The following is an 18,703-nucleotide window of genomic DNA, read 5'->3' on the forward strand; positions in this document are numbered from 1 at the left end:
ATCCAGTAATCTCTTAAGACCTTGACAGCTGCCTGACTGCAGCATTACCACTCTGGGCAAGTAATTGGAGAAATGTGGGGAGACATAGAGGAAACTGTCTTACAGAGAGGGAAGGGTTTACAGGGCCAGGAGTAATTTTAATGTAGATCCTAGCACACCAAATGAAGAGTGTTTTCCATCCTGTTTTAAAAGTTCAAGTGGCATGTAGCTTTGGAAAGAAAAAAGGAGCCTGTATTCTCCAGCTCTACTGTGCACTTGTTCAACAATCATGAAGTCATGTCCTAGACCAGAGGCAAAGAGAGAGCTGTGGGATTACATAACACCCAACTTGGAAAATTCCGATTCCAGACAGGATCTAAGGACCATTCCATGGGATTGAGGAAGTGCTCCAGCATGATCTGATTGCAAATAGCAGTTGCAGAGTTCTTGAATGAATGAAAGAAGCAAGGTGATACTACATCTGTATAAACTATTAGCTAGACAGCTGTTATAATATAGCGCTGCTTTTAAAAGGATGTTGGAAAGCCTGAAAGATTCAGCTGTGGCAAGGATGATTCATGGTATGGAAAAACCAACTTATAAAGAATAGTAACAGTTCATTACATGAAGTTTAACAAATGTAAGGTTAAAGGTGACTTAGGCTTTGTCTATAATTACCAATGCAAGGACAGTTTATCTAGTATTTGAGCACTTTCTAGTTTAGTTGTCATCATACAAAACCATTGTGTGGGACTGATCTCTGCTCAAGAGGTGCAGAGAATCCTAACCTGACTTAGTGTTGTGGGAAAGGCTGATCTTGAGTGTATTTCTCAGAAAATTTGTTGACACCCTGGGTAACAGGGGCGACTTAACAATGCTGAATTTGGAAGCTTCACAGGTGCTTTTTTAAGGAATCCAGCACTAATATTCCTCAAGGTCTATGCACCAAAAAATAAGAAAGACATCTGCAATTGCATTCAGCATCAGTTCTGAAGGTGCCAAACCTGGTGAATAGCCCTTTCCAGGAGAGAGCTGTTGTCACACAATGTGATGTGAATGCACAGTAGACTAAAAGCACTTTTACTGACTTTGAAGAAGCAGTCTGAAAGGTAAATTTTCTAGTTCTAGAGCCATTGCTAGTCTTATAAATCTCAGGATAAGCTTGCTTCCCCAGGGTTGCCAGTAGCAGGAAATAGCATTATGTGTTCTACTGCCGGAGCAGTAATCAATGTCCTGTGTGTAGTGTACCCTGCCATGCTAGTCAGAACAGACAGAGTAGTTGGAGATCTTTCCTCCTTAGGGAATTATACAAAGACACTCTACCAGAACCTTCCAGCAGCAATTACTTTAGTCTGAAGCTATTAGAAAACAGAAAATTTCAAAATTCAATGATCGGTCTGTTTAATATGTGAGACATGAATTCAGCAGAACAATTCATTGTGATATGAAGAAGTATCTTAGGTACCTGTGAGAACAGGATAAGATTCCTCACTCTGTCAAGTTTAGCATTACAGGAGACGCTTTCTCATTCCTGCAGTGATGTGCTATTCAGGGAATTAGGGTATTATTCTCCATAAACCTTAAAACCAGCAACAAAAAATAACAAGAATTAAGGAGAAATTATAGCCTAGTTGTGGTGCCTTCAACCATCTGAAAAGCTTTGACTGTCTTGAAATAACGTTTCTCCCACAGCCAAGAGCTCTCTTAGTCTTTTTAGCTCTTACCATCCTGTTGCTACTTAACCTCCTGCTCACCTAGTGGTTGCCCCAGAAAAATATCAAAGCTTACATTGATACTTTTTTTAAACCATGAACTGCAAAATGAGCTGCAACAGAGGTCCAGGCATGACTATAAATGTCAAGCTTCAGAGCTTGGAAAGGTATACTTTGCAATGGCATGTGGAATTTCCCTGCAGAAAATGGAGCAGGAAGTGGAAAGCAAGGATCTCCTCTCTGCTGTTGACTAAACATATGCCGTCCATATGTTGGATCCATCAACTAGGCAGGGCCATGGAAAAGCTGCAATACCTCCAGCTTGCTTTTTCTGCTATCCAGAATGAGAACAGTATCATGGGTGTTGAATTAAAGAAGAAACACAAAAAGACAGGCAGTCATTCAGGGGTGAATCCATTTCGGAAGTGATGGTGGTAATTCAAGAAATCTTTAGTGATAGCTTCAGGCTTCACTTCCCAGACCTTTGTTCTTCCAAGCAAAGTTTATTCTTTCAAAGCATAGACTCTGTTAACCATACACACACAAAGTTCTTGTATAACTAACCTGAACCTTCGACTTTAAATGCTCTGCCAAGTCCTTTACAAGCCCCTTTCTCTTAAGAGAGAAGATACGTTATACTCAGTAATGGAGCAAAACAACAACAATATAGAAGATTTCTCCTTGAATGTCTTTTCTGTCACTCCTTGTCAGCCAAACAGATCTGATGCCCTGGTGTCAGACGGGGATAAAGCTGGCACCACTCTGCTCTTTTCAGGTGTGTTTTTGGGACTGGTGGGGATCACTTTCACTGTGATGGGATGGATAAAATATGATGGCATTACTCACCTGGAGTGGACTCAGTTACTAGGGCCTATTCTCCTGTCTGTTGGAGTGACTTTTATTCTGATTGCTGTTTGTAAATTTAACATGCTTACGTGCAAACCCTGTAAAGAAAGAGAGGAAAATACATCAGAACTTGACCAGACTGCAAGCGGACAGTCCTTTGTCTTCACTGGGATTAACCAGCCTATAACTTTCCATGGTGCCACAGTGGTACAGTACATCCCTCCACCCTACCCGTCCCAGGAAGGCGCTGCTGTGAGTCCTAGCTACCTTCACCCAGTGCTCAGCTGCTGCAGTGCTGGTCCCCCCAGCCCCTCGCCGGTTCTCACCATGGGTTCTCCTCACTGCTGCCCTGCCTACACCCTGGATAACCTGGCTTTTACTGGAGATGAGAGCTACACTACTTATCCTGCAGAGAATTCCAGGAATCAGAGGTAAATCTTCTGAAATGCCTTAGTCTGTTTGGACACAGGCTTCTGAATATTTTAAGTACTATGTGTGGTTTCATAAGAAACTGCAGCTAGTCCAGGGTATTACCCTTCTCCGACTTTTTTTGTCTTTGTTAAGAATTCTTCTTGAGTGAGGAAACTGGAAAGTGTTTTTATAAAATTTTAATTCTTTTATAAATGTCCTTCAATTTTCAGTCAACTAAATCTCTTGTTACTTTTTAAGATATATGTACTTCTGTTCGTGGAGGTTTTCTTATGTTTTTCTTACCACCTTTAGGTTATTATGGGTATGATGCCAATATTATTTTTTGCCTTTTCTTTTATACCTTTTATACCTTTTATGTATCCTTAGTATTATACCTGTAATTCCTTAAATCTGATAATTTAGCATACTCCTAGTGTTCTGTTAGGCCAGGAGACCAAACATCCTAAAGGCCTCATAGTAGGAGACCAGAAAACCCTGCACTATCTTGGGAAACCAAGGTCCTCTCTAGAACATATCCTGTAATCTAGAGACTTGGCCCATCCAGGGGGGAATTCCTCAGGGGAATATCACACCATTCATCCAGGCCTTCCATTGGGGCGTCTGTGTTAATTAATTTGTAAGGTCCATAAATTGTATAGGCGATCTGTCGTGGGTGTGCACTGCGGCACATCCCACCTTGGGGAAATGGTGCACTCATAAGGATCCTCATTGAACCAAGGTAAAAAACCCTTATGCCTTAACCAAGCCTGGCTCTCAATTTTCTAAGACCAGGAAAAGACATCATGTAGAGCCTGAGGCTTCCACTCAATCACAGTCACAACGCACAAGTCAGCACTCATCAGCATTTCTGCAACAATGCAGGAATCAGCTTGTTTCCAGATACTCTCCCACCTGAGTACACCTGGTCACAATATGCTGGTCTCTCACTGTAACAACCTTCCAGCTTTTGCTCTTTTCCTAGTTTTGAGGCATAAACAGTATTGCTCATGTTGCACAGCAGTATGGAGCTGTTTAAATTATACACAAAATAATTTTATATAGTTCTTTCCTCTAAGGAAAAATATCCTAATTATGGGAATTACTCATAATTATATCCTTTCTACAACACAAGTCACTGTTAGTTCATTTATCAAAGTCTTTTTGAAAAACTGCTGACTGATCCATTGTCCTCAGCAATATGGGTGACAGGCACAGGTTGGATGAAGAAAAAGGTCACCTCCTGACACTTTTAAACTTCATGAAAAAACACAGCAAACAGCTGAGTCTCAGTGAAACTTCATCTTATAGCATTTTCTCAAGAAGCCAGGGAGTACTTTTCCCAGATAAGGCTGGGAGGATAAAACACTGAAATTACTTGCATGCTCTGTGTTTCATAAATTCTTTTTGCATCTGCTCCTCTTCCTCTTTTCAGGTCAGAAGACAGTTCTGATGAACCAGCAGGACGGCTGGAAGATTTTGCCTGTAATAACTTGTCACCTCCACGTTATGAGGAAATATACCCTTTGTCTTCATAAAATCATCGTGGACAAGGGACAACAATCCTAAGAGATGCCAGAAAGAATCCAAAAAACTATTTTCTTTAAACACTTGTGTGATAAGACGGTGTGAGGAAGATCTTGGTATTTACACACAGTTCATTATCACTGAAGATATTTAACTGATCCCTTCCTTTTTCTCTGTCAAAATTCATAATCCCTTTGCAATGCAGCTTAATAGCACAGCTATTAATTATTTAGTAGCAAAACTATTAATAGCAAAGCTATTAAACTCAATGATCTAAATCCATGTTAGGATTCTCCAACAAGAAGCTTGATTTTCGGACTTGCTGAAAATAGTGGGAACTGTGAATGCACAAGATGTTTGTGGAAGATCATGGTTGCTCCTGGACATTCAGGATCTTTAGAAAATACTTGATTTTTCCTTGATGTATTTTCATTTTTGATTGCTTGGGAAACCTCAAGTGTCTGATCCATGAAAATGCATTTTTTGTTTTAATTTTGTCTGATTCTTTAGAAGAGCTTACTCTTTAGTAAGTCCAGTATACAGATTAGACTTCCTCAGCTTGCTTTACTTGGACAACCCAGTCCTGTTGCACAACCCAGTCCTGCAGGCATTTTTTGTAGTATCTTGCTTGAACCACAGCATCTTGGAACAGAGAATACAAATCGTGACTTCTGCCCACTTTTACATACATCTCTAAGACATCCTGCATGCATCAAATTCAGTTCCCTTCCCTGCCTGATGGGAGGCAAAGCATGATCTCCCGCCAGGAGTCCTAATAACTGTGAGGTTAATGTCACTAAAGGAAATGGCATCTTTCTGCAGCCTCAATAGAGATGTGTGATCCTCCTACTGTTAAGGACTTTGACAATCACAGCTGCTGCACCCCCTCTGTGGGAGGGCTGTGTTGAAACACCTCTGAGGTCCCTTCTTACCTGTATGTGGGTCTTTGGCACACAACCCAGACTGCAGGTTGCCCCCAGAGTATCTAGACAACTGTGGGCTGTGGTAAACTTTCTTGCTCAAGTTCAGCTTGCTTCCACACATTTAATCCACAACAATTTGAGATTAGCTGATTTAACTAGAGAATGGTGTTGCTGAACACCAAGATTGTGGGTTTGATCCGTGTATGGGCCATTCACTTAAGATTTGGACTTGATCCTTGTAGGTTCCTTCCAATTAACAATATTCTGTGATTCTGTGAAATGTATTTACAACTATATTTAACAGAAGATGAAGTGTATTAGCTCTGAAATTTTGCAATCCAGAATGAAGATCCAATGCAGCTTTGCTCAGGAGCTTTTTAAACCCCAGAACAATGACCATGCTATGAGTCTCTAAATTTTTATTTTGTTTTTCTACATGTATTTCAGATTCTTCTTTTGAATGTGCCTAGAAGTGTAACAGAGCTGGACAAGCTAGTATTTCCCTATGATGATCCCATTAGGTTTGCTTATCTCCCTCAGAGGGCTCAAACCAAAAGCTGATCTCAGCTCTCACGTGCTGGAGTGGGCACCACACAAAACACCCTGGAGGGCAATGGTCAATGTCCCAAGTAACGAAGTGGTGCACTGTGCCTGTGGGTCAGTCTCCTAGCCTGGCACAGCAAGCTAAAAGCAGATGTCCATTATGGAATGCGTCAACTTTCTCTTATTTGTCAATGCAGCTGTCTCAGCTCTTGCCAGATTTCACCCATGTGATTGATCTCATTCCTGGGAGCTGGAGAAGCCTGGCACTTGAGCACAAACAGTTGCACACCAACATGATGTACCTGACAGCTGGAAGTCTCAGAGTTTCTGCAGCCCCTGTAGCAATCAGGAGACATGGTTCTGGAAGGAGATGTGCATTCAGAACATTGCCCAGCTGCACAGACCTGCAGGTACACACCTCCCTGTGCTGTGCACTTAGAGGCTGCCAAGACATAAAGCATTTGGGGGCACACAAAACAACCACTGTGTTTTGCAGTGATGGACAAAACTGTGACAGAAGTTGTATTTGGGGCTCATTTAAACAGACTCAAAGCTGGATTAGCAACTGCAGCAGCAGCTACTGAACAGTGACTGCAAACTTTGTGGGAGGTTTTTCTCATTAGAGAAATATGGGACACACTGTTTTTCAGCAGTGTTGGCCTGGTGCTAGCAGGTAGTTGGAGAAAGGAAGGCACGTGTAGTTGGAGAAGGGGAGGCATGCTGTGTTCAGCATGATCTCTATGGGATTAAGTGAGAGAAGAGAGGATCTAAAAATAAATGCAAGTTTCTCTTATGGAAGTGTCTTACTCCTTTTCTGGAATTTACACAGAGGTAAACTCATCCTCCCTCCACAGTAGGAAGCAGGATGGCCCCAAATCCCCAGTTAGTTCCACATGGACAGAGCCCTGCACTTAGCACGTAGTTCTGCTGACTCCAGCAAGCACTGCAGTAGCACAGAGGTCAGGCTTGATGGATCCAATTGCAGGACTAGGGTCAAAATTTCTGCCCAGTCACCCTCCCCCACAACAAAAAAACTCCTTCAGTCAGACACCACATATTTTTCCTGCTGCTCTTCCCTCCCTCCCTCCCTCCCTCCCTCCCTCCCTCCCTCCCTCCCTCTGCCCCCCCAGCCTAAATGTCATGAGGTAATAATATCTTTATTTCTATTACATCAAATAATACTGACAGAGTAAATGGAAGAAAACTCGGAAGGCTGAACTTGGCCGTGGACTCCATATTGATTTTAAAGTTTACTTCTAGTGACACTATATTCACTGAAAAGAATTGGAAGAGTCCTGAGTTTCTCTTTGAAGAGAAGATTGAATATTAAATTTAAATAGCTACATATTGAAATTATCTTTACCCATCAGATGAATTCTTGCTGAATTCTATTGGAGTCTTTTCAACTTCAGGGTTTGGTGGGGTTGCTGGGGGGGTCTGTTTTCTTTGTTTGGATTTTGGGGTTTTTGGTTGGTTGGTTTTACATGTGATGTAACCATCACATGAATTCACTTCTTAGCATTAAGAATTCTTTCTGCCCCATGATGAAAGAACCAACCTTTTTGGCCAAGTCTTCAACCAGGGTGAACTGTCACAGCCCTTCTAGATTATACTGATGTAACTTCACAAAGCGCCTGGAAGACTGTATTTGAGATTTTGCTCAATCCATTTTTAATTTAAAATGGTTCTCTTTAAGCAAAATTGCTTTCTCCCACATTGCCTTCAGTGCTAATGCAGACCTGCAGAATATTGGTGGTTTAATAGTTTCAGGTGTCTTGCATTCTAGTCGTAGTGATAGAATGTTGTATGTATTTTCAGCTACATAACCCTCCGTGGGTTCTTGGGATTTTTCCTTATATAACTCTCTAAGATTTTGATCATAAACTGGTTAACCTGTGGAATGAGCAGAGACATGTCTATTGACAAGAAACTGAGTATGATCTATTCATTTCAGTAAAAACTCTGCACGCAGCTTCTCTAAGATCAAGGAGCCATTTCCATACATTGAAAGCCACATGGTGCAGCGCGGGAATTTCATCTCAGATTAAATCCAAAGTTTGCTTTTTAACGCCGACCCTGCCGTATCGCCGACCAGTACGGGAGTGCACGGGCAGGGCTCGGTTCGCTGTGCTTTAGCAGCCCTTTTCCCCAGCAGCCCAGTTTCACCATCCGCCGCCGTTCCTGACCCCAGTGCTCCCGTGCGAGGGATGCTCGCCAGCGCAGACCACGCACGGGCGGGGGCGCTGAAATCCTTCGAAGAGCTATTTTTAAACTGGATGGGGATTTAGGAAATCTGGGTCTCGGGGAAAAAAGAAAATAAACCTGTAAGTAGGTCTCTTTCCTCTCCAGAGAGCGCTGGTGACGCACACGGCAGGTCCTCAGCGCGGCGGCCCCTCCCCGCGGGGAGGGTGCTGCAGCCTCCATCCCGCGGGGAGCCCCGAGCCCCCGCTCCCTCGGGGCCGTGTCCCAGCCGGACGGCGGCCGAGGGGCTCCCCCCGCGCCGGAGCGGAGCTTGCCCGGCTGTCCCGCCGCGCCGGCAGCGCCAGAGGGCGCCGGGACCGCCCGGGCGCAGACGCGGAGATGCTGTGCTGTGCTCGCCGCCCGAGTTAAAACTGTGCGGGTTTAAGGAGACCTCTTCCCCCGCTGACCCGACGGGTGTCAGAAGTGCAGAGCCGGCAGTTTGTAAGCGGACCCTCGTTGTGAGACAGCTGGCATTTCAGCCCAGGGAGCCGAAGCTTTTGTCCTTTGCTAAGAATACTAAAAACGCCGTTGAAAAGTATGCCGTGCTCTCCCACAACCGAGTTGAAAATACAAAAAAAAAAAAAAAAAAAAAAAACAAACAAAAATATATATATATATATATATATATATATATACTCGTGGTGAAAGACCCAGTGAATTCGCCGAAGAACAGGGTACCCGTCCCCGCTCTCGCAGCAGGAGTGGGGACATCTGGAAGGACTGCGGCTTGGGGGTAGACTCTGCACAGTACATTCACATGCACCCCCGTCACCTCCTCACCGCTGTGACCTAATGGGACAAGCTTCTGTCTGCATGAAGGAGCAGGGGGAATCCAAGGGTCATTTGCAAAGAACTAGGGCATGCTGTTTGTACACAGCACCTAAGATAATCTGTGCCTGCTGAAAGTATCATTATTGGCTCCACTTTAGCTGTCAGGGTGAATAGACATCAGCAGGATGTGCTGAACATCGCTGTTGCTGCCCTATCCCCAATGTGAATCAGTGTGTCTGTCAGAGAAGCATACAGCAGAGCCAGGTGGGATCCCATGGGCTGTGCCTGCATTAGCTGAGCGGCGCTGCTCAGCGGGAGAGGGTCTAAAAGAGAAACAGCAGGTGCAGAGAACCTGGTGACCACATGCACTGCATGGTGGAGAGGTTTATATCAGACTTACTCCAGTGGACTCGATGCTGATTAGCAGTTGAAATACACTGTTCTCCTATGGTGCATTTTCTGGTACAGCTTCATCCAATAGAAATTATTCATATCACACCTGTGATGTGGTGTGATGCGATGTGATGATGTGCTGAAAAGCCCCACAGAGCAGGTGAGGAGTGTAGGGAGTCTCTTCAATAGCACCTGATTTACAGACACTTGTTGCCCTGCAGACATGCGATGACTTGCAGCAGCTGCAGGAGTTGCATGTTGTAGAGCAGAGAAGCTTCTCTCAACTTTCTGACAGCAGTGAGCTCATGGGAGAGCCTTTCCCAGTACTGACAGGTTACTTTGAGAGACCTCACAGAGTAGTGTTGACACCTCCAAAGGTACATGTAGTCTAATTTTGAGATGTAGCAGGTTTGTGCCTTCCTGAACGATAATTGCAAAGTGATGAAGAAGTTTTCCCATGGGGAACAGGGAAAATAACTCCCTAGCTCTTGTAGTCTTGTACCTCATTCCTTATGTGATAGCAGCACAGGGTCAAGGGTAAATCAGTAACGGCATGATTGTTTGTATCTGTGTCGTGTGTGGCATCTCTAATGAGCAATTGATTATATCTACACACGCTATTTAGCAAACACCATGGAACATGTTTTAGCAGATTAGCTGCTGTACTTCTCTTATAAAACCCTAGGATGAGATTATTGCTCTCTTGTTTGGGTTATATCATGTGAGATTTTATTTTGTTTATTTTTTGCAGCTGAATCATTGCTCTATATGTAAGATGCTGTGCTTGCTTCTTAGGGAACAGGGCAGGCTATTTAACAGCCCTGGGTAGATGATTCGATAATTTCATGTTTTGCATAGCTGCAGCGTCCTCTTTATTTACAGTTCAGTGAGTCTGCTCAAGAGCTTAGCTCTAAGGTAAAGCTTCATGCTCTGTCAGCCGAAGACATACCTAAAGAAATACAGAACAACAATGTAGCCCAAGGTCATGATTTCCAAAACAAACTGACAAACAATCAAACTCAAAACAAAGAGGTGTAAATTTTAAACTTCTAACCATGAAACTGGCAGTAGCTTCCGTGGTAATGGGCACTGGTTGGGGTACCCTTCTTGTACCCTTCTTTTCTTCCATTCTGCAGCCCAAACCCAGCCAGAAACAATCAACACTGGCATTCAAGGCAGCATTGACTTGTCACACTGCCTTTTGTCCCCAGGCACCTGCCACACATCCCCATGGTCAGCTGACAGAGCTTTGCCCCACACAGAGGCCAGAAAAAAACTGGCAGCTTGAGAAGGCTGTGATTTGCACCTCTTTGTGCTATCTTTGTTTGTCACCATTTGTTTTTCACCATTTAAGATGGCACCTTCTGGATTTATGTAGAGCAGGACCGAAGCTGCCACAGGACTTGCATCATGAAAACTGTTTCATTATCTTTTTCAAAAAACACATGCATTAGATAACCATTTGGCCTCACTCTGCTTCAGCACTCTTAAGGGAGGGAAGAAAATAAACTGACTTCAGCAAAAATTAATCTCTTCTGAACTCTAGAGGTGCTGTAGGATTCTTTTTTTGCCACTAAACAGCAGTTCCCTGCAAAATCTTTCATGAAAATGTACAGAAAGAAACAAATTATTGTAAATAAACATATATAATCCATCAATATGTGATCTTACTTATTTTGATAAAATATTAAAAGAAGAACAATATTATTTTTCCTGTATCAGTTCAAATAAGGCATTATTCTTATTCTATTCCACTTCCCCAGATTTTACTGTCAAATCAGAGGTACTTGAGCGTTTTGCAATGTGCCAGCAGTGCACCATTGTAGAGCTTTCTATGTTGTTTTGGTCTTTTGCAGACTGACAGGTGCTTTGTCCTTCTGCCCTCCACACTGACTAAACAGAGACGGATCAAGACACCTACAGACAGCACTGTGCTGCCAAAGGAGCAAACATAGATACCCATGAACCCAGTTCACACATGCAAAGAGTAGAATGATTTGTTTAAAATCAGCTTCTGTAAGGCTGTGTCAGTGGGAACTGGACTAATGTGCCAGTTGATGAGAGAATGCAGCACTGGGAGCATCAAAGTGGAAAATATTTGCACGACTCCTGCTGTGGTAGGCAACTGCACAAGCCCTTTCATAAATTGTTCAAGCTCCATGTAAGAATTAGTTAGGATTTGGCCTTGCTTTTAATGGAAGTTAGGAAAAAGTCAAGAGGGAAAGACAGACTTAACATGGCAGAAAAGAAAAAGCCAGGTAATGGTTAGGGGGGGGGAAATAAACTCCTTTTACATATTATGATATCTGTTTTAATGTCTTTGCCTTCTCAGGTCATGCTCTGTGTGTTGCTCTTGACAGTTAATCAAAATCAAGCAACAAATATGTTAATCTTTTATGTTTACTTAGCCATACAGACCAAGGTGGTGACCCAGAGGGTAGCATTACTGAAATGTTTTTTTTATGTTACATGTTCAAGTATTTTATGTTACCTTCCTGTTATTTTCACAAAAACCAGCCTCTCGTCCATCTGTTTAGGAAAAAAAGTCCAAATGAGCTGCAAAACTATGTCCCTATTTCCAAACAAGAGGTGAAACCTCAATGTGAATAAGCATACCATATATATATATATATATATATATATATATATATATATACCATATTCAAAGCTGTATGTGTGATCTAACTGGATAATAATTCACTTGTAATATCATCAGGTCAGAATGAACATCAGCGTAAGTATTGTTGGTGCAGGTGTAACTTAATAAATTCAGGCTCATTTTATCTGGCACTTAGTTGCTTATGTTGGTGTCGGGAGCATTAGGTTCCCCAATTTTTCATAACAAGCAACACCATTAAACTGTCACAGAGCAACATAAATCAGAGATTTTCCTTAGACCCCATAAAAAAAACTAACAAAAATGTTGTGGTTGCCAGATTCACCATGTGCTTTTATACATCCAGCAAACAGAACTGACTATAACACTTTCTCTCTGTCTACTATTGTTGCTATTGTTCCAATAGTGTATGAAAATCGATGTGAAAATATAAGATAAGTAGGCTAGCCCAAAGAGCTCACTGTCAAAGGCATAGAGGTGATGGCAGGTTCCTGAACATGGCACAGGATCTCTGCTTGTATTCTTCTCTGCTGCACTGGACACATATTTTAGTCAAGTTAAATACACAAGCAATGAGGTCAGAGGAAAGTGTGTGATTGCAGAGTCGTGTCACGAGCCCATTTAGAACATCTTGGGTTGTATGATTGAGTGTAATTGATAATCACATGCGGACATGCCTGAAATGCTCACATCTTGATTTAACCTAATGACACATTGATTAAGTCACTGAAGACTGAAAAGCAAGAGTGGAAATACTAGGAAAAAGTATCCATTGGTATTTTTCAGAAACTGATGTTATTGTTCATTATCAGAGGATAAATTATTTTCATTGTTCATTTAATTGCCATCACAATACATTTAATAATAATAATAATAATAATAATAATAATAATAATAATAATAAATATATATATAAGTATTTAATAACTTGTATCTTGCAGTTGAATTTTTCGTCTTTCACTTACTAAAGAACCACCTAATCCTCATTTGACACCTTTCAACAACTGAATATTATATTACCCAGCTCTCTTTTCTCTCACCATCATGAGAGCAAACTTTGCCTGACCTGCCACAGAAAACTGAGAGAAACCCATCTGTTTCAAAAGTGACAAATTACACACTGCTTTTCATGCTTCATACATGAGTCTGTTTTTTCAGCTCTCTGTAGAAACTTCTAAGATGCTCATTATCAACAAAATTGGAATGAATTCAGCCATGGTTCCATAGATGCAACCAATTAAAATAATGTTACTTGCCCACAGTTACACCAGGCTGATGTAATACATCTGAAAAATCATTACTTTCATATCAGGTATTTGTTGTCATTTTCCAGACAGCTACGGAACCTGAAGAATAGGATGAATTCTTCAAGCCAGTTTTAATCAAATAACTGCTAGAAAATGCCCAAAACAGAAATCTTCACTACTTTTATAAACACTTTTTAATTAACATATGAATAAACTGCATATTTGAATTTTCACCAACACAACTGTTTCCCTCAGGAAATCACAGTTAAAAGCTCAAGTGAATGTTCCTTTAGAAAGTGCTCTTTGTTTATAGAAATAGTCTTAGCAGTTAATGGTTGGCAAAGCTTCAAACTTAGAATTACATTACACTGGTAATTTTAACTTTGTCATCTTAAATAGATCCAGTTTGGATGTATGAATACAAGCAATGTAGGACAGCCCTCAAAGAACTGCCTTTAAGCAGGCTTTATTCTATCCCATGAAGCTTTGTAATTCCTTCTGTTATTATTAATAGCTGTTAAGTGCTGACAGCATGCTTGGCACTGAATGAAACGCAGGAGCAGACATGGTTCTTGTTAAGGGTGGCCCTCGGGAGGTCATTTACTGTGTGTAACAACAACAACAACTTTATTGGATAGTAACCCACTAACGCAGCTGCAGCCTGAGTATCAGGAGGTGTCGCTGTTTAGACGAGATAGTGTGGTGTGCATACGTGCAGATAGGGCTCCTCTTACACATGAATGTTTACACAGCTAGGAAGGCTATCAGCTGAGCAGGTAAGATTTTTGGAGGTAGCCAAAGAAAAGCTACGGCCCAGAGTGCCATTTTTCAGGGTTTCCTGCCTGCAGCCAGGGGGTGTGCAATCTATAGGAACAGGCCAAGCAGTCAGGAGCGTGACAAGATGCACTGGGATGGAAGGACAACCCTCTGCTGCTAGATCTTATGGCAGGTTTGGACACAGGATTAAAGGAAATGGTAACAAAGGACAGGCAAGAATTTCAGGCAGAGGGACCTTGAAGGAACCTTGCCTAGATGGCTTTCTTTTGAGCCAAGAACTGTTGAAAAATAATGTAGAGGGAATGGTGTGGAAGATAGCTGCATATCCTGACTCCTAGGCAGAAGGTTCCTGAATACCTGAATCCTCCTAGAGGGAGCTGAAGCACCAGAGCAGAAAACAATTTCTGCTCTTCTGCTGCAGGTAAATCTGGCATGCCCAGCAGACACCATCTGTCTCCAGTCACAGAGACAGTGCCCTACTCCTGACCTTCAAGTCCTATGAGATGCTACTGGCCAGTTTTAGCTGAGCTAAGATGAGAGCTCTACTGCATCATCACCTGCAGAGGGTAGAAGAGAGGGAGGAGAGGCAGTGGCACCAAACCTGATCAAGTTCTCACTCCAAGATGTATGTGATCCAGGAGCTTTGCAAGTGACCTGGTCAGGTGCCAGTGCAGTTCCCAGAGCAGGGGAAAAGGTGACTTACTCCTCCCCAAAAATGACTGACTCCCCAGCAATGTCACTGCCAAGCCTCTCCACTCAATGTGAGAAGTGCTCACATCCACCAGTCTGTCTGACCTGACACATAAATGCCACAAGGGCAGGGTTGTCTGTCCTCTGCTGTCCTCTCCTTTGGATCTGCACTAGTAATACTCGCAGATGGACTCAAGTTTGTGTCTTCTTCCTCAGGGCTCTGCTCTGCTACTCCAGCCATGGCCACACACAACCTTACATCAAGTAAGGCTGGCTGGGGGTTTCTGACCTGTAAGCAGGAGGCATAAAGGTCCACATAAATGGATGCTGCACCATGCAGAAGGTAAGTTAATACTAGGTGTACAGATGCTGGTCATTGATATGGCAAGAGTCAGGTCAAATAGTTCTCGCAAAACTGTTTATCTTAATTTAATTTTAATTGCCTGGTTGTCCTGTTTCCTGCTGCACAAAAGCTTCCTGCCCCCTTCAAAGTCACCTACTCTCGAACAAATTCTAACAAGCCTCCTCCCCTCTTTGCTGTCTGCGTCCTAACACTAGGAGGCATCTGCTTTTTAGTACCTCTACTACAAGCAGCAAAACTGTCAGAAAATACTCAATAACACCCTAAAAATACATAGTTCTAAGCTCTTATAGCTGCGTACTCCAAAAAATATTAATTTAAAAGTCATTGTTCACTTATGGCCATTTGAGGTCTATAATATATTAATTAAATGGATCTTTTTAACTTCCTAAAAAATAGCCTTGCTTTCCATACTCTCGTATGCAGTTTTCTCAATGTTGTTAAAATACGCTTTTCTGTAAACCCACCAATTCTGTTGTATTAACACTTGACTTTGCAAAATTTTTTGCAAAGTTTTCTATTCACTGCATAGTGTTTAAAGGAGTTACACCCATTTGATTATGATGTACTTTTAAATAGAGCGTTGGAGGTGGTGGCACAGGGGGAATGTGTGCAGGAACTGCACAGTGACTGCAGAACGAGCTGGGTTCTGTATCATTCCTCTGCTGGGAACGTGCTCTCAAACTTCACATAAGCAAAGTTGTGACAGGGTGATTTGCAGACAAGCACCACGAGATAGATGTTTTCCAATCCATCAGAGGGATCTGAGATCATAAGTATCCTGTCCACATGGCTGGTCTCTGTGACTGCATTACAAAAGGGAGAAGTTCCAGCAAGGTTAGAGCCTCAGGCGCTGGAAATCATGTAGAGGGAGCAGCACGGAGGGAAAAACAAACTGTTCAAAAAGCTAAGTAAATACTCAAAGAGTTCACCCATGATGCTACAGCTGGACTACGAAGAGTATCACAGAATTTTTTAGCTGTGCTGCATCATGTTGCAGCGGCTATTAAACAGAAATGCCGCCGGCGTTTTGTACCAGCATGGGGCAAATATAATCTTAGTCTACAAAAAGATAAAAGATAGAAAATGCTAGTCAATCCACAAGTGTCTCATTTTCCAAAAGACTGTGATTGTGACAGCAGAAATAATATATTTGTTATAAGATAGTGAATAGCAAGCACTTAACTGAAGGGACTGCTTTCTATACTAAAATCAGTATTTACATATCCCTGGTTTCTTCTTTATTTTCAAATAAAAAACTAAACTAAGGAACTTGTGAATGCATAAGGTGTCTTCCATCCCCTCTCTGTTTACTACTGTTTACTGTGTGTCACATACTACTTTTCTTTAAGCCCAAGGGCATTCCCTGTCATCCTCCTCAATCACACGTCCACTTGACATGTCACCTCTCACTGCTCCTTGTTTCCTTCTGAACTTCAGCACAGAGCATACTTGGTTCAACTGTTTTTTAAACATTAACTCCTCCACTGTCACACAGAAAAGAGCAACTTTGTGTATCTACCATAATAGTAGTCCCTTTATTTTCTTATTGTGTTAGTAAGTCAACCAGCATTTCACTTTTCCAATATCACTGCAGATAAGATAGTCATAAAGGCATTTTTAAGTAGACTTTGAGAAGAATTAAACACAGTTGCAAAGCATCCTAATTAAGGCACAAAATAGGCCTGGCAATCTTCGTAGTACTTAATATGTCATCTTCTTCCTATCTCTTAAATGCAATAATCTGCAAACCACCACTATATTGGAGCATTATATCTGCTATAACTTATGTCAACTTGGATCACACACTCCCCTCTTTCTTAAACAATGTTTGGCAGCCAACCGAGTGTGGAAACTAGACTGTTTTATATTAGCCAGAAGTACATTTAAATCATTCTTACTAAATGATTTACTGTGGATTACAAATTCTTATACGGCATTTTAAGTTAATGATTAGGCAAAGTAATATGTCACAAAAATGATTGGATACATATGTATTTAGCTTCAATGATTCTAAATTTCTCTTTGGTTTGGAAGACTTCCTTGCACTTATTTACCCCAGTTGAAGGGGGGAAAAAAAGAGAAAAATATAGAAGACTCTAACATTTCTGCCTGTCTTCTTAAACTGTTGGTTAAGTCACGGGGATTTTTGTCCATACAGAAGGGTCAGGTCATGAGGAAGTGCTGGTAAGTTGGTTAGTGCTCTTCAGACAGATATTGGCAGGTGTCAGTATTGCACAGCATTTCCTTGCCCTACTGTGTCCCAGTGAGAGGAGGAAAAGCTGGACAGAGAGCAATTACGACTTTATATCAAATGAAAAAGTGAATGAACTGTCTATAAAGACAAGATGTTGTGGCAGAATATGTAAACTATCTCACTGGAAAAACAGAACAGGACAAAACAAAGCAAACAAAACCACCACCAACAAAACAAACTGACTAACTAACAAAACTGTACTCATTCTCCAAGCACAAGCATTTCTGTGGAGTTCTAAAAATTGTAGAGTTCCTATGACAGTGGAAATAAGGGATTTGCTGACTCTGTCTAGCAAGTGGACTTTGAAACCCAAGTGAAAGGAAGTTAGAACACACTAATAAAACATGGGCTGTTATACCAGATGCTCACAGGTGACTGGAATTCTTAAAAATAAACAGTGACTTACAATAAATTAATTGTTTAATTTATTGCTGGAGGCCAGGATCCTGCCAGGGCTAAAAGATAGCAAGCAACTTTGCATTTACAACATACCAGAAATAAGGAAGAGAATTCTCTGTGTTGCAGAGGTAATAAAAATTAAGGAAACCATTCACCAGTGTAAAGTTATTTGTGTGTGACTGTGTGCAGATCAGGACTTGTGGCCCTCACCCTCTGGTCTGTTACATGCAAACAGCTGCCCTGTTGGTTTCACTGGTGCTGTGTGACTGCAGTGACTCATTCATATAAGCCTTGTTCTTGGCATAGCAAAACCAGGCCAAATATGCATTGCATACTCATTTTGGCATCCATCATACCTTTCATCTGCAGTTTCAGATTGCTGACAAATAACAGACAGGATTACTGCAATATTTATATAATTTTTGATGCCCTTAGGTCTTAAAAGTACATCGGGAGTAAAAAAAGAGTAAGTTCCAGATATGAAGGGGTGATCTGATATTCATTATTGACTTCTGCTTGGATTTCCCTAGCCACTTCTGAGGTTTCCAACATATTCTGTAACAGATCAGAGTCCATACACTTCTCAGAGAAGTGTACTACAGAGCACACCAAAATTGGTGCCATCATGATTCTTCACTAAAAGTTTTTAAAGAAAGGCACCTCTTTCTCTCCCTGCACCAAACCCAGAGATTTTGGGTCTTCTTCCACAGCCAATGGTGTCACTGAGGAGGTGATATGAAGAGAGAGGCTGGGACAGGATTTCAAGTCATCAGGCAGGCCAATGCTACGTGTAGGCCCTAGGACAAAATTGAGAACCACTGCCAATCTTAAATCATGCACACAAAGTCTTTTGGTGGAGGAGTAGATTGACGTGTATGGTGTTCAGGACAAGCGTCCAGAAGCAGGATTCAAGAGAAATCTAATCCTGAAGTGAACAATGCAGGGATATATAGCAATGTGCAGCCTACTTGGGGGAAATAAAAATCACAGATTCTCACCCCATAAAATCATG

The 18,703-nt window shown here is 41.8% G+C and overlaps 1 protein-coding gene across 1 annotated transcript; it reads left to right on the forward strand.

The window, feature by feature from the left end:
* The first annotated feature begins 750 nt into the window (after nucleotides 1-750).
* Nucleotides 751-6,964, forward strand: TMEM174 (transmembrane protein 174). Its single transcript, XM_058827102.1, has 2 exons — nucleotides 751-2,968; nucleotides 4,381-6,964. Exons 1-2 carry the CDS (start codon nucleotides 2,274-2,276, stop codon nucleotides 4,481-4,483), a joined length of 798 nt encoding a protein of 265 aa, XP_058683085.1. The 5' UTR covers nucleotides 751-2,273; the 3' UTR covers nucleotides 4,484-6,964.
* The last annotated feature ends 11,739 nt before the right edge of the window (nucleotides 6,965-18,703 follow it).

The sequence above is a fragment of the Poecile atricapillus genome, chromosome Z, assembly GCF_030490865.1.
Source record: "Poecile atricapillus isolate bPoeAtr1 chromosome Z, bPoeAtr1.hap1, whole genome shotgun sequence".
NCBI classification, from domain to species: domain Eukaryota; kingdom Metazoa; phylum Chordata; class Aves; order Passeriformes; family Paridae; genus Poecile; species Poecile atricapillus.